Source organism: Xenopus laevis, chromosome 8L (genome assembly GCF_017654675.1).
Source record: "Xenopus laevis strain J_2021 chromosome 8L, Xenopus_laevis_v10.1, whole genome shotgun sequence".
NCBI lineage: Eukaryota > Metazoa > Chordata > Amphibia > Anura > Pipidae > Xenopus > Xenopus laevis.
In genome coordinates, this window is record NC_054385.1 from 120,303,905 (window position 1) to 120,319,162 (window position 15,258).

The window sequence follows — 15,258 nt, forward strand, 5'->3', positions numbered from 1 at the left end:
TTGCCACTCTTTTCTGTTCATCAAAGAAACTGGTGATGAAAGCATTCACAGAGGCTTGGAAAAGATGCACTACATCTCTGTATCAGGCTTTTAGCCATTCTCCAAGCTTGTAGGCTTGATAGCCCTCTAGTCTGTAGATACTTTGAAACTTGTGTGGCAATTTCATATCTGCTAAGATGTCATATCTGCTAAGATGTCATATCTGCTAAGAAGCAGGACCAGCTGTAGGAATTTCCCGTGGTTCAGGTATGTGCAGTTTCATCCTTTCCACTGTAAGCAAATGTTGAGCAGTAGAGATTTTGGTCAGAAACACAGAAAGAAAGCCATTTTCTCTGAACTGACTCCCACCAGATACTGGAAATACACTGTGGGCGTTATTTACTAAAACTCAAATTGATCTCATTATTTTGTTAAAACAAACTCAACCTAACTGCCATCAATGATTTTATCTTATTTATCAATAAAATAACTCCAAAAATTTTGCGTTTGAAAATAGAGTGAATACTCAAATCGTTCGTTTTTTTCCAGACTGTAAAAGGGACATCTGCCATTGACTTCTACATGACCTCAACAGGTTTGAGATGGAGTATTTTTGGATCCATACTTAGCAGCTTCGGGGGATACTAAATCTCAAAACATTTGAGGTTTTTTTTTCTTTAAAATCTCTACCAGAAAAGTTTGAGTTTTATTAAATAACCCCCTATAGCAGACTATGGACAGCATCTAAAAGTGGCTGAATTGGGTGGTTTCATAAAATTTAATTTGAAAAGGTATCAGGTTAGGAATGGGGCCTCAAATAGATTGCATAGAGCAGATGTAGAAGGAACATGAGAAAACAGACAACATACACATCAGGCCAAACTTTCTGAATATAAAACTTCCAAAGTCTTTATCAGATGATACAGGGGTCTTTCTGTTCAACTTCCAATTACTTTATAAGCCAAGAAGGCCCTTCACCATCTCCTCTACTCAAGATAATGATGCTGTCATCATTGTAAATATAAGAATGGCTTCATTGGGTAAGGCTTCAAGCTCTGCAGGGCTTTATATAATTCACATTGGCACCAACACATATACACAGTGATGCATGAATTATACGCTGTTCCTAAAACTGTTCCTGCTGTAGTTGAATTACCAAGGTTGGTGGTGGATGACCTACCTTATGACCCCAAATGGTATAACGTGACCCATGTACCATGTCCAACTCCTGAAAAAGTGCAAAAAGTGTATTGAAATTCCAAAAATAAAGTTAAAATAAAATAAAAATAATAAAGTGACAGTAAAGTGTCCCTTATTGTTATAAACAATTGTCAGCGGATCCCGGGCAATCTCTTTCAGTGCTTCACGTATACATAGGTTTTATTGGTGCAGGACATTCAAGTTAAAGCTTAACAAAAGCCAACAGACAAAAAAGAAATAATGTTATTGTTAAAGATTGAGGAGAATCTCAGTGGCTTTAGTAAATGCAGTAAATATAAAGATATATAGTTAATGACGTCATTACAAGGATAATTATTGGTCCCAGTGGGTTATTAACAACTAAGCACCCTAAGGCATTTTGGGACTCCAAATTCCATTGTGGACCAATTAAAGTTTCTGTTGTTTAGTACATAGATTTTATAAAATATTTTTTTTTTATTTGGACTTCTTCATGTAAATATTTAAGTAATTTACAGAATACAAGGCCTGTTTACTATTATTGTGTTCATTTTACTCTTTACTACTAAAAAGAAAAGCTAACTACAGCCATGATTCCCGGTGCACTGTTTCCAATTACCAAGGAAAAGGTTTCCAGAAGAATCAGACATGACAAAGTTTACATGAGCCAGTCCCAGGTAGAGATTGCTAAGCCAAATAGAATGTTAGCCTTTATAAATAGGACATTTGAATCAGGGGATGAATGCAAAGTTCTTCTCCAGTATAAACCACTGACTACTGACTGTTACATGCATTTTGCCACATAAAAATGAAGACCTAGTAGAAGTTTACAAGGGGCAACCAAATGATTTAAATAAATGGTATACAATTTAAAGTCTTGACAAATTGAAAGTGGTGTAACTATAGAATCTTCAGTCACCAGCAATAACCTGTTCAAGAGCCCCCTGTTCTCCCAGGTTACCCACCATAGTCTCAGGGGAACAGGTGGGGGTTCTTGAGAGGGTTATTGTTGGTGACCCTTAACATGCGGTCTGAAAATAAATTTTGTAAGAGTGGGTTGCCCCCAATGTTAAACCATTGCAAATTGAGTAACTCCTAGGGCTTTTAGAGGGGACTATGAGGAACATGTACAGATATATAGAGTCAATGCAATGGTTTTCTCTTTAAATGTTCCTGTAGGATGGTGCTAGGGATATCTAAGGTTGGTTAAAAGGAAATTTTACCCTCAGCCTAGGAAGAGTTTATGTATATGAGATAATATTAATTACATTCTCTTCAAAGAGATATTACAACAGAAAAATATATTGCAAGTTAAAGGAAACTAAACGTTAAAAAAAACCCTTCTACCCTAAACATAATTGCACCTAAAAAAATACCAAACAGGATCTTATTTACAGCCAGTGTTATGTATGTGGTAAGGTTACATGGAATAGAAGAGACATTTATTGCATGAGGGTTCAAGTTTGTAGAACATAAAATATTAAAGGCTAAAGTGAAGACCAGACAGGAGGTGTTGAAAGGTCAAATGAATATTCAGCAAGGGAGCACAACATTTGGTGCACTATCCACATGCATCAGAAATGTCATGTACAGGTATTGGGAAATTTTACAAAGAGATGATTATTGTTTTCCGATAAAACAATGTTTTCTGCTAAGAGATCTAAAATTTAAGCTCCCCATAGACGCGACGATTCTTCTTGCCGAACGACCTATTTTAGCGAAGTCTGACCAATCCTTCGTAATTATTGTGGGGTTAGTGGATTTGAACGATCGTACATCTTACGATTTTTCGGCCGACATCTGTCAGGAAATTGATCGGCCAGGTCAAAAAATCTTTGTCGGTCCCAGTGCAATCTATCTATGTTTGCAGGGCCAAGCAGGCAGCTCCCCTTTGTTTTCCTGGCAAATTGGTCTTTTTAGTTGATGGTCAATTCAAACGTTTGTTCGTGAAAATCGTGGTCTCACAATGAGGATCGGATCGTTTACAAATCTCAACATCTATGGCTAGATTTAGGTGATCTTTTATGCAGAGCAGACATGCCAGAACCACAAAAGTGATAACCAGCATTTTTTTGGTATTCCAAAATACTTATACATGTCTAGTGGGCAACTGTAACAGCAAAATCAAAATTATCCCTCTAATGGATACATAGAGAACTGAGATATTTCACCACGTGTAAAACAGCAACATAAAACAGTCAATTGTTCAGAGGGATACTGTTGTGTAAAAACATCAGTTAATAGTGCTTCTCCAGCAGAATTCTGCCCTAAAAACAGATTTTTTAATAATTTATTTTGAAATTTGGCATGGGGCTAGACATATTGTCAGTTTGCCAGGAGCCCTCAGGTCATGTGACTGTGGTCTGAACAACTTCAGTAACTTTTTACTGCTACACTGCATGTTGGAGTGATATTACCCCTCTCTCTTCCCTCCCCAGCAGCACATCAGCAGCCTACCAACAGAACAATGGGCAGCTAACCAGATAGCATCTACCTGACACCTCTTGTAAAAGATTTACTTGCACACCTAAAAGTGGTAGATAATAGAGTAGCACAAAACCCTGCTTTTTTCCTGCTTGGGTGCTATTCTCATGATTTATTAAGGGTCGAATTTAAAATTAGAATTTTTAATTTTTTTTATGTTCAAAACTGTCAAATTCAACTATGGAATTATCCAAACTCGATTCAAGTTTTTTTTTTTTTTAAAAAAAAAAATTGAATTGCATTTTGAGATTTATCATACTCTAAATCCAGCTGAATTACTGTATTAGTCAACAGGAGAGGTCCTGGGATCAATTTGGTGATGTTTATAGCCTTCCTGACATTTGAGTTTTTTCGGAGAAAAAATGCAAATCTACTTTTTTTAAAATTCGAAACGAATTTGAGTGTTTAGCACTGCAAACACAAATAAGGGTCATGGTATGATACAAAGGGAAGGGGAGAAACAAGAGCTGTCTCAAAGTGGTTCCACCCTGAAGTGCTGGCTCCTTACCAAAGCTCAGGATCAGGCACAATGCACTGAGATTGCTGCCTCCATACCAATATTACAGCAAAAAAAACATTTGTTGGTTCAAGAAAATAATTTTTAAATAGTAGAGTGAATTATTTGAGTGTTATTTAGAAATAAAAAAATAAACTAGAAATATTATGACAGAATGATTTAAGATGAGTGTGGAAGAGCCTCAACCAAACTGAACACTTGTGGGATAAACTGGAACCCTGACTGTGATAAAGACCTGATCCCCAAAATCAGTGCCCAACTACACTACTTTACTACTTTTGGGGCTGAATTCAAGAATAATTAATTTTAAAAAATTAAGGTATACTGGATATTTAAAAGGCAAGTACCGTATATACTCGCGTATAAGCCGAGTTTTTCAGCACCCAAAATGTGCTGAAAAACTCGACCTCGGCTTATACGCGGGTCACCGGCCGCAGATACGCTCCTTCCGCGGCCCCAACACACCTCCCTCCCAACCCGGAAACGTCAAGGCAACACGACGGCGAATTAGAACGCACGTGGAACGCGGAAGTAAGGTAAACGCGGCACATTGTTGCGGACTCAAGTTCTTGCGACAATGGAGGAGGATTGCAAAGCGAGGGATGGTTGGCGGAAGAGTTTATTGTCTTGGCTGCCGCACATACAACTTACTACTGGGGTTGTTCTGGCCGTGTTGATTTCTGTAGTAGTTTCGACTCCAGATAAGATAAGAACGATGATGTGGGACCACGGTTTGATTTAGAGCCTGGCTCGCCGGGATCCACAACAGGTATTTGCTTTGGCTTAAGTAGTTCTATGCGTTGCTACAAAATGTTGTGCGTTAAATAACTGATTCCCAGGAGGACCTTATTTCGGCTACACTCGTGTTCTATTCATTTAAAGTGGGATTTCCGGCCTAACATCATTTTGTGTTTCTCTTCATAAGGAAGAAACTCGTATGTTAGGGCTTCAGAAATAGATAAACAAATGTTACTTTTAGAATACAGGTATTCCTTTAAAAGCACCAGTACCTAACCAATGCAGCTTTTAGAAACCTTCCAGTCTTTCATTATGCAAAAAGCAACTTTTGTACTTTAAGAGTTAGCACAAGAACTAAATAAGAGCTGATTTTTTATTTTTAGGGGTTCAACATGTTGGTCCTCCTTGGCTCCAAACTTTTGAGAGTCCTGAAACTACTAAACCCATCACAGTGCAGTGAATTAGTTTTTGCCTGAAGTCTCTTCCTGATTAGATAGATTTCTATGCCATAAAACATGATTACACATTTACACATTCACATTTTGAAATCTGACATGGGGCCCCTAGGCTTATACACGAGTCAATACATTTTTCCAGTTTTCTTAGGTAAATTAGGTACCTCGGCTTATACACGGGTCGGCTTATACACGAGTATATACGGTATTATTATTTTCTAACTGCATTTCCAATGTAAAATATCTAAAAAGCTGAGATAATACTCAACTGTCAGTTCATTGGGAATTATTCATGTGCCATTTGATTCAATGTGGACCACTATATTTAGAATTGCATCGTTGTTTGGTGCTTTTTAACACACACTTTAACCACCCATTCAATTTTGACATTCATAATGGATTTAAAAAAAGCACTTGATTGGTTTATTGTTTCAAATATAGGATAAAACACTGCAGTTTTTGAAAGAACCCCAACAACATTAAAATGTTTTAATTACCATGTACAGTTGCTTTTTTACTTATACTGTAATACTGAAATGTAGCCCAATGTTATATTAAAATTTTTCCTCCAATTCCTTGGAGTCCCATTTAGAAGTGACAAGGGTAATGAAAAAGTCCAGCGGTCTATGTAAATCTGTTGGGAACCATGGGGTTTCTTGCTTGTTAATTATGATTCAAGACTATACAATCAGTATAAATTCATCTGAAATTCTATATAGGGCCACATTCTCATGCCAAAGATTGCACAGAATTAAGTTCAGAGCAGTCAGGCTGGTCAACTTAGATGTTTCTATCTTTTTCCTTCTAACCAAGAATCCAGTTTGACAAGGAATGGCCTTCTACGTATTAGCCGGTGAATATCACACTACCCTTTGTGTAGCTATAATCTGAATCTGATGTTGGAGATGACATTAAATACTGTATATAACCAATTGGATGGGCAGAAATCACAGGACAATGTTAAAATGCATATGGAAGTGCACTTAACAATATCCAATGGTTCTGGCTTTTTTACAACTCTTTTGCCATTGGGCTAATTCCACCCCACCAGCTTTACGTATGTGCTATCACACAACAGCCTTTATGAAGACCCATTGCAAAATTGTATTCGCTTTTGTTTTGCTTGAGAACCAATAAAACAGGAAGTATATATAGTATGATAAATGGGGTGTAGAATACATCTTGGAACATTAAGCTGTTTCTTGACAATTCTTACTGTTTTTGACTCTTGGAAAAGAAGTGTCTACATTGGTAGATTTTTAATTTACCCATTTGTTTGTAAGTCAATAATTTATTCATGTTTTTTGTATCATATAGTTCTAAATATTTTAGAGTCTTCTAAATCACTAAAACTCACCACAATTTTAAATTATTTTAACAGTTTTTCTAAATCACTAAAACTCACCACAATTCTTAATTATTTTAACAGTTTTACTGGATGTAGAGCATTCCTTGGAAAGGACCAGGACTTGAACACAACTGACGTATCTTTTCAACCTCGTCTTCTATGTTCTGTGACACATTTAGATGGCACACAGCACGGTGCATTTGTGAATAGAGATCATGGAGATTTAAATTAAATTGGTTGCAGTGCCCATGAACCCCTACAAATGCATCACTAGAACTTCATTCATCTTCTGTTTGGCTATTTGCTGGGAATCTAGCTATTACAACAATAATTTGATAGCATTCATTAAATCTCTGTGGTGTTTACATTTTTTATTAGCTATTGTGGTTATTAGCAATTATGCTATGAAGTAAACGCATTGGGGCAGATTTACTAAAGGGTGAAGTGGCTAACGCTAGCATCAATCCGCTAGCGTTACCACCCACTGGGACATCACAGATTTACTAATGGGCGCAGGTGACAATTCACTAGCAACGAGACAGGCACTAGCGGTCATTCACACTCTATCACAGGGGCAAAAATTTGCTTTGGCGAATGGACGTGGATTTTACTGAACGTTACTTCTTTCTCCAGACTTGCCTTCGCCAGCTCAGACCAGGCGAAGTACAATGAAGAGCATAGATCTTCCGCAGTCTTCTATTGCTTACATCATATTTTCTGAGTGGAAATGCATCAAAGTTCAAAAAACGCTGGCGTTGTTTCCTTATTTCAGAGTGATAGGCTGCAAAAGACCTTGAAAAATTTCTTTTGGTAACCGAGTTTCTCCATACATTTTAAATATAACATATGGAACATTAACTTGACAGTGGGCTTATATGTTGGGCATTATAACAACTCTATTGTCTTTATTAAGGTTCCCTGGACATATGTTTTAAAAAGTGTAATTTGTAAGTATATGCACTAACATTTAACATAAAGTCCATGCAACTTTAAATTTCCCGTCCTATGCAAATTGACCTGAGCTCAAGATCCCTAGCGAAGTTTCGCTAGGCAGAAATGAATGCTAGCGCAAAGTAATGCTAGCGAAAACTCGCCAGCGTTTGGCGTCCATGATGAAACTCCGCATTTTTGTGAATTTGTGTAGTCTGAGTGAATTAGTAAATCTGCTCCATTGTTTGGTGCAATATGTTTTGTTCTCTTTGCATTCTCTTTGCATTATACCACTAGGGGTTATAGTATGTAGCGTACAGCAGTAGCAGTATTACAATGCATTCCAATTACAGGTATGTGACCTGTTATCCAGAATGCTTGGGACCTGGGTTTTTTCCTTAATTTCGATATCTATACCTTATATCTAAACCCAATAAGATTATTCTGCTTCCAATAAGGATTAATGATATCTTAGTTGGAATCAATGCACTGTGTTATTATTACAGAGAAAAAGGAAATCCTTTTTTAAAATGTGAATTATTTGTTTAAAATGGAACCTATGGGAATAAGGAACTTTCTAGATAACTGATCTCATACCTGTACAGAGAAGTGCTCATTAACAGAGATGGAACATAAGATGGATTGAGTAAAGTATTTTATTTATATAGGACCTTTTGTTGACCTTCCAGACATTGTTTAACATTTACATCAGTTTCTGCCCCAGTGGAGCTTACAATCTACATTCAAACTGACTTGGGTCAGTTTCATCAGGAGTTTTGGATTGAGGAAAAAAACAGTGTACCTTGAAAAAACCCACATGTTGGAGGTTTTTACTAATATTAGTGAAAATGAAAAAGTGCACTTTTTTGGTTTAAAATAGCTTTTTAAACACGTTTTTACAGGTTTTTACACATTTCTCATATTAATTAATTGCACATGTGCCTTTAGATTTTTTTTGCAGACTTTCTTCTCTTTTCACTAAAATCAGTTTGAAAAAATCTGCAATTAACAGTCTATAGAAGGCTCACTCTCAATAGTCACAAGAATTGTCTTAAAATTCACTTTGATCTATTAAATTTTATGGAAACTCAAATCTGTTGAACAAATTGTGACATTTTTGAGAAAACCTTTTCAGTGCTTGATAAATCTTAAGAATACAATTTGTGAACTCGAATGACCTCAAAACTCAAATGGTATCTTATTTAAGAAAAAACTCGAACATCTAAAATTCGAACAAATGTTACCAACCCGAAAACTCAAATCGATTTTGAATTGAATTGGAACGCAATTTGAATCGAATGTCAGGAAGGCTATTAACTTCTTCAAATAGGTCAGAGGACATCTGCCATTGACTTCTACATGAACTCGGCAGGTTTTAGGTGGCGGACTATTGAATTTGAGTTACATCCAGGGTAAGGGGTTGATAAATCTTGGATTTGAATTCAAATTTGAGTTGGTGGTTTTAAACTTGAAATTGTGAGTTTTGATCAAATAACCAACTCGAAAATTTGAATTTACCATTTCAACCTTAGTTAATATGCCCCTTAAACATAGACAGCAAGAGGAGAACAAATGGCCTTATGGGACATTGGTAAAAAGGCTCTAAGGGTAGCCATACACTGGTGGACCTTTCAAGATATCAGAGTAATTAATTTACTACAGGTACGACTGACTGTACCCTTTGATTGACATACTCTATTGTTCTGATTTTTGGTCTGACAGCATTTCAAGCAGTGAAAAGGAGCTTTCTCTTTTGCTGATGTGTGGTCATTTTCTCTTGGACACATCTACTATGTTTTCAACAGCCAAACTCCTTGACCAAATCATGGCATGCATGGCTCTTGAATATTTGAACATTATCATTAAGTATAACCTTTTTCATTCTTTACATTAAGGTAAAGATTGAATTGCATGGAATCCTCAAACAAGACATCTGTGACCAACTTCATCTTACTCGGCCTCTCAGATGTCCCACATCTCCAAGCCATATGCTTCCTACTGTTCTTACTAATCTACACGATAACACTTTTAGGAAACTTTCTGATCATTGTAGTAGTGGGATTCGCAAAACTATGCAGCCCTATGTACTTTTTCTTGAGTAATTTGTCCTGTGTTGACATTTGTTTGTCTTCTACTGTAGTTCCTAGAATACTTGTTAGTACTTTATCTCATGACACAAGTATTTCATTCTTGGGTTGTGCTGCCCAGGAGTACTTCCTCGCAGCCCTGGGAGCAACGGAGTGCATGATACTGGCCATAATGGCATATGATCGATACACAGCCATCTGTCATCCTCTACATTACAACACAATCATGAACAAAACCTTCTGCATTTATCTGACTTTGGGCTCTTGGACCGTGAGTTTCCTTAATTCTGTTATTCATGCATTCTTGACATTCAAACTTCCTTTTTGCAGGTCGAACAAGATCAATCATTTTTTCTGTGAGATGCCTCCATTATTCCGTCTTTCCTGCAAAGAAACATTGTTCAATGAGATACTGATGTATATTGCAGCTGGGCTCATGGCTCTTTCCTCTTTTATTCTCACGCTCATCTCTTATATACACATTATCTCTTCAATACTCAAAATCAAGTCCACCAGAAGAAGAGAAAAGACTTTTTATACATGCGCATCTCATCTTATTGTAGTAATGCTGTTTTATGGAAACATTCTCATTGTTTACATGCAACCCCATTCCACGTTCTTCCCTAAAAGAGACAGGGCAGTATCCATATTTTATACGGCAGTAACACCTATGCTTAATCCTATAATTTATAGCATTAGAAATCAGGTTTTTCTAGGAGCTTTAAGGAAGTTAGTCAATAAAAAAATGTTTCTTTCTAGGCTTTTAAAAATAGCCATTACCTAAACATGATATCAGGAAATGGAAATGCTGATGGCACTTTTTTATTTTCTCCTGAAATACCATTTTTGAGGGAAAATATTCCGGGTGCGGCACATACCTGATACTGACATGTTCCTATGATTTTTATAGGAATGTGTCAGTATAGCTTTAACTACCGGTTAAGCATGTTTAATTATACAAAAAGGTTGAACCTGATGGATGTGTATTTTACCAACCTAAATTGTTTATTATGTACTATGACCTGTGTGTTGTGTGATTGACATGAACCTTAGATTGCAAGCTTCACTGGTGCAGGGACTGACATGAATGACGAGGAAACTCTGTACTGCATAAACATGCAAGTGCTATATAAATGAAAGACATTTAATATATAAAATTGTTTATTACTCCATGTACTTGTATTCAGATAATAATTCTGCCATTATGTATTGAATTCATTTTCAACCCACCTTACTGTGTTATCTCTTAAGGATGCATAAAGACTTACACTAGGAATTATGTCAAGTTATTGATGAATAATTCTGAAGTCCTTTATAATATTAAAAAGTTGGGCAGAAATATTATAGGACAACTCAACATATTTGGATCATCCCTCAAGGCTTAAATTCAACTGTCTATTGGGAGAAGTAAAGGACTAAGCTAATTAAACTAATTGATAAAACATATTCCTCTATGACATACAAACAAAATATAAGTGCTTGTAACAAGACATTAACTGCATTATTAGATAGTGTTGATGTTACTTTGGAACTAAAGAAGACCTGACAGATCAAGATTAGGAATTTAATGTTTGATTAGGCCATTGTTGTGGAGTTTTGTTGGACGTTGCACGTTGCTTTAGGAAAAAATATACATCTGCTATAAAAGTAGAACAATAGCAAAATCAGAGGGAATTATTTTTCTTCACTATCTTTAATAATCACACATTAAGTTAAGCAGTAACTTCTGTGACAGGTTTTTCAATTTGAATTTTTTCATTAACATTTTTCAGCAAAATGGGGTTAAAAAAATATTGTCATTTTGGTAATTCAATAGAGGTTTAACTTTAAAAAATGAGAATGCTGAAGGCTGCATTTACTTTCTATTAAATTTAGGTCATGCTTCAGCAGCATGGAAAGCTTAAATCAAACCTCTGTGACCAGCTTTGTTCTTCTTGGTCTTTCTAACGTTCCACATCTCCAAGCCATATACTTCTTGCTATTTTTGATGATTTTTCTGATGACAATTTTAGGCAATATGCTTATTATTGCAGTAGTTAGTGTGACTCGACTATGCAGCCCTATGTATTTCTTCTTGAGTAATCTATCCTTTATTGACATTTGTTTGTCTTCAACTATAGTGCCTAGAATTTTAGTGAACACTTTATCCCATGATAAAAGCATTTCTTTCTTCGGTTGTGCTGCCCAGGAGTACTTTCTGTCAGCTCTTGGAGCAACAGAGTGCATGATATTGGCTATAATGGCTTATGATAGGTACATGGCCATCTGTCATCCTTTACACTACAGCAACATCATGAATGAGAAGTTCTGCATGTGTCTGGCTTGTGGAGCCTGGACTGTGAGCTTCCTAAATTCTATTTTTCATGCATTCTTAACATTCCAGCTCCCCTTTTGCAAGTCCAACCATATCAACCATTTTTTCTGTGATATTCCTCCTTTATTGATCTTGTCTTGCAAGGACCCATGGTTTAATGAGATAATGATTTACGTTGCAACTGGACTTATAGCCCTCTCCTCTTTTCTTCTGACCCTCATCTCCTACATAATGATAATCTCTTCTGTCCTGAGAATGAGGTCCACAAGTGGGAAGCAGAAGACTTTTTCTACCTGTGCCTCACATCTAATGGTCGTCACACTCTTCTATGCAAATGTCTTTATTTTTTATATGCATTCCCGTTCTAGTTACTCACCAGAGAGGGACAGGGCTGTATCTATTTTTTATACGGCAGTTACTCCCATGCTAAATCCTATGATTTACAGCTTGAGAAATCAGATTTTTCTAGGCAATCTAAGGAAGTCTTTTACTAGGAAAACAACTATTTCTTAATGAGAAAAGGAAACTGAAATTCTTAATACGATCGAGTAATAAAAGTAAGTTTTAATTCTTATAGTGATTTGGAAGAAGCACGAGTCAGGTGAGAACAAGAAAATATTGGTTCCCTCCAACAGAAGTTTTTGTACAAATTCCATCTTGACCTGGTTTTTATATATTATTTTATTGTTGTTTTTCTTATATGTGCTCAGGCTAGATGTCACTATATTTGCTAGATTTTGGGTAGTCAAAAGTAGCCAGATATAATGTATTTTATTACATATACCTTTACATAATCCATGACTTAAAAATATTTTTGATAATACTCAATATATAGTGCCAATTTGTGCTGTATATATTAATAATGGCTGTACTTGTTGCTGTATTCTGTGTATATGGTGCTGCTTCTACTACATATCTACCTCCAACTAAAGGTGGCCATACATGGGCCGATAAAAACTGCAGACAGACCAAGTCAGCAGCTTATTGGCCCGTGTATGGGGCCCTCCGACGGGCTTCCCCCGATCGATATCTGGCCGAAAGTCGGCCAGATGTTGATCGGAGGGGACTAAAAAATCCCGTTGGATCGTGGCCGCATCTGTTTGTTGATGCGGTCCAGTGATCCGACAGCCCGTTACCCATCGTTAGGATCCCTAGGGCCCATGATCGGATCAGCCCGATATTGCCCACCTTTGTGGGCATATCGGGGAGAGATCCAGTCATATGGCGACATCGCCAAACCAGCAGATCTCTCCGTGTATGGCCACCTTAACCCAATGGGTTCCACAACCAAACACCTAAGCCATCCAGGTTCTACTTTATCGCATCATGTTCTGACTCTTACCAATGGTTTTACATAAAGATACACTCATGTTTAACAATATGCACTCAAGTACTCTCAAGTACTAAACACAGAGTAGCTTCAGTTACACTGTTATCCCGTATAGCTCAAAAAATAACAAAGATCATAGCATTTAAAACAATAGGCAAAAAGTATGTTCAGCATAAGCCCTCGTCGTTGAACGTTGAATAGATATAATGTCCCTTTAAAGGAGAAGGAAAGCTTTAAAACTAAAACCTCTGTGACATGTTTGTCCTAACCCCCTCTACTGAAACGCAGCCTTATGAACTTTAAAATCGCTACCTTTCTGGTGCACTATTACTTGCAAAATCCCAGCTGTTTTTAGTTTGGCGCCGCCATATTCAGTTGTTTGCGTCACTTCCCCTTCGCCACTGTAGTGATACTGAGCAGAGATAAGAATTTGACCACACTCAAAAAAACGAATTCTTTATCAGTAACGACCTCGTCAGACGGACCCTTACACTGCTACTATTTGCCGTCCCCTGCTCCTTGGCACTTAAAAAAACGAGCGCAGGAGCTTAAAATCTTTCACGTAACGTGTGTGTCTAGGCAACTGAGAAGCTAAGATTATTGGCACCTGAGAGAATGCAGACGGGGCAGAGAAGTTCGGGTTGTCACATGATCGGAACTTCATTGTGAAAGAATGGTGTGCGCTTGTGCAGGGCACCTCTGTCAATAACTGCGCATGCGTTTGCCCTGGGCAGAGGGATTTTTGTACTGCAGAAGGGATATACTTTTTAGAACAGCTTGCCACTAATTTTAAAAACGATTGAAGCTCCATATCGAAAAACTGCATGAAAAACGACTGCTGTTAAGTATATATACAAATAATGGCCAATAATTCTAGCTTTATATCCTTTTTGCTTTTCCTTCGCCTTTAAAATTACTACTTATTGCAGCTACACATAAGAACAACACAATCATGGATGATAAATTCTGCCTGTATCAGGCTTCTGAGTCTTGGGCTGTGAGTTTCGTAAATGTTGTTTATGTCAATTTATTTGTATGGTGTCTGTTTTCTTCCATTTATCAAGGTACCAATTGGACTTATGGGGGCAAATACACTAAGCCGCGAAGCGCCGAATGCTAGCGTTAATTCGCTAGCGTTTGGCATTTTCGCTACTGCGCAAATTCACTAATGAACGCTGGCGTAGTTTCGCTAGTGCTACTTCGCAACCTTACGCCAGGCGAATTTTCGCTAGCGACGAAACTACGCAAATTCACTAACTTGCGCAGTGTACTGAACGCTACCTTTTACGCTAGACTTCCTTCGCCACCTCAGACCTGGCGAAGCGCAATAGAGTAGATAGGGATTGTTTAAAAAAAAGTCAATTTTTTTTCTAAGTCCCAAAAAACGCTGGCGTGTTTTCTACATGATGGCTGATAGGCTGAAAAAGATCGAAATTTTTTTGGGGCTCCCCTTCCTCCCCCCTACATTTCCTGACTCATGGCAACTTACCTAGACAGTGGGCACATGTGTAGGGCAAAATAAAATTTTTATTTGCTGATTTGAAGGTTTTCTAGGCATTTGTAGTGCAGATACGTGTTCCTCCATTGAAATTTGAATTTCGCGCCGTATGCAAATTAGCCTTCGCTATCGTAACTTCGCTTTATATAGCGAATCAACGCTAGCGCAACTCCGCAACCTTACGCTACCCTTGTGCGCAAGTTCGGATTTTAGTGAATTTGCGGAGCCCTGGCGAAACTACGCCTGGCGAAGTGCGGCGAAGTTGCGCCTGGCGCAACTTCGCATCTTAGTGAATTTGCCCCATGGACTTTCATCCTTTCTCCTCATTCTCATTCCATATATTAATATAATCTGTCTTCTGCCAATGGGACACTTAAAACCTTCTTTACTTGTGTTTAG

The 15,258-nt window shown here is 37.4% G+C and overlaps 2 protein-coding genes across 2 annotated transcripts; both read left to right on the forward strand.

Moving 5' to 3' along the window:
• The first annotated feature begins 9,541 nt into the window (after window positions 1-9,541).
• Window positions 9,542-10,501, forward strand: LOC108699078 (olfactory receptor 1361). The gene has a single exon (XM_018230940.1). It carries the CDS (start codon window positions 9,542-9,544, stop codon window positions 10,499-10,501), a length of 960 nt encoding a protein of 319 aa, XP_018086429.1.
• Window positions 10,502-11,608: 1,107 nt separating this feature from the next.
• Window positions 11,609-12,544, forward strand: LOC108699079 (olfactory receptor 1361). The gene has a single exon (XM_018230941.1). The coding sequence runs from the start codon at window positions 11,609-11,611 to the stop codon at window positions 12,542-12,544; it is 936 nt and encodes a 311-aa protein (XP_018086430.1).
• Window positions 12,545-15,258: the final 2,714 nt, after the last annotated feature.

Coding starts and splice junctions, on each gene's coding strand:
- LOC108699078 (XM_018230940.1), top strand. CDS start 9,542: ATGGAATCCTCAAACAAGACATCTGTGACCAACTTCATCTTACTCGGC.
- LOC108699079 (XM_018230941.1), top strand. CDS start 11,609: ATGGAAAGCTTAAATCAAACCTCTGTGACCAGCTTTGTTCTTCTTGGT.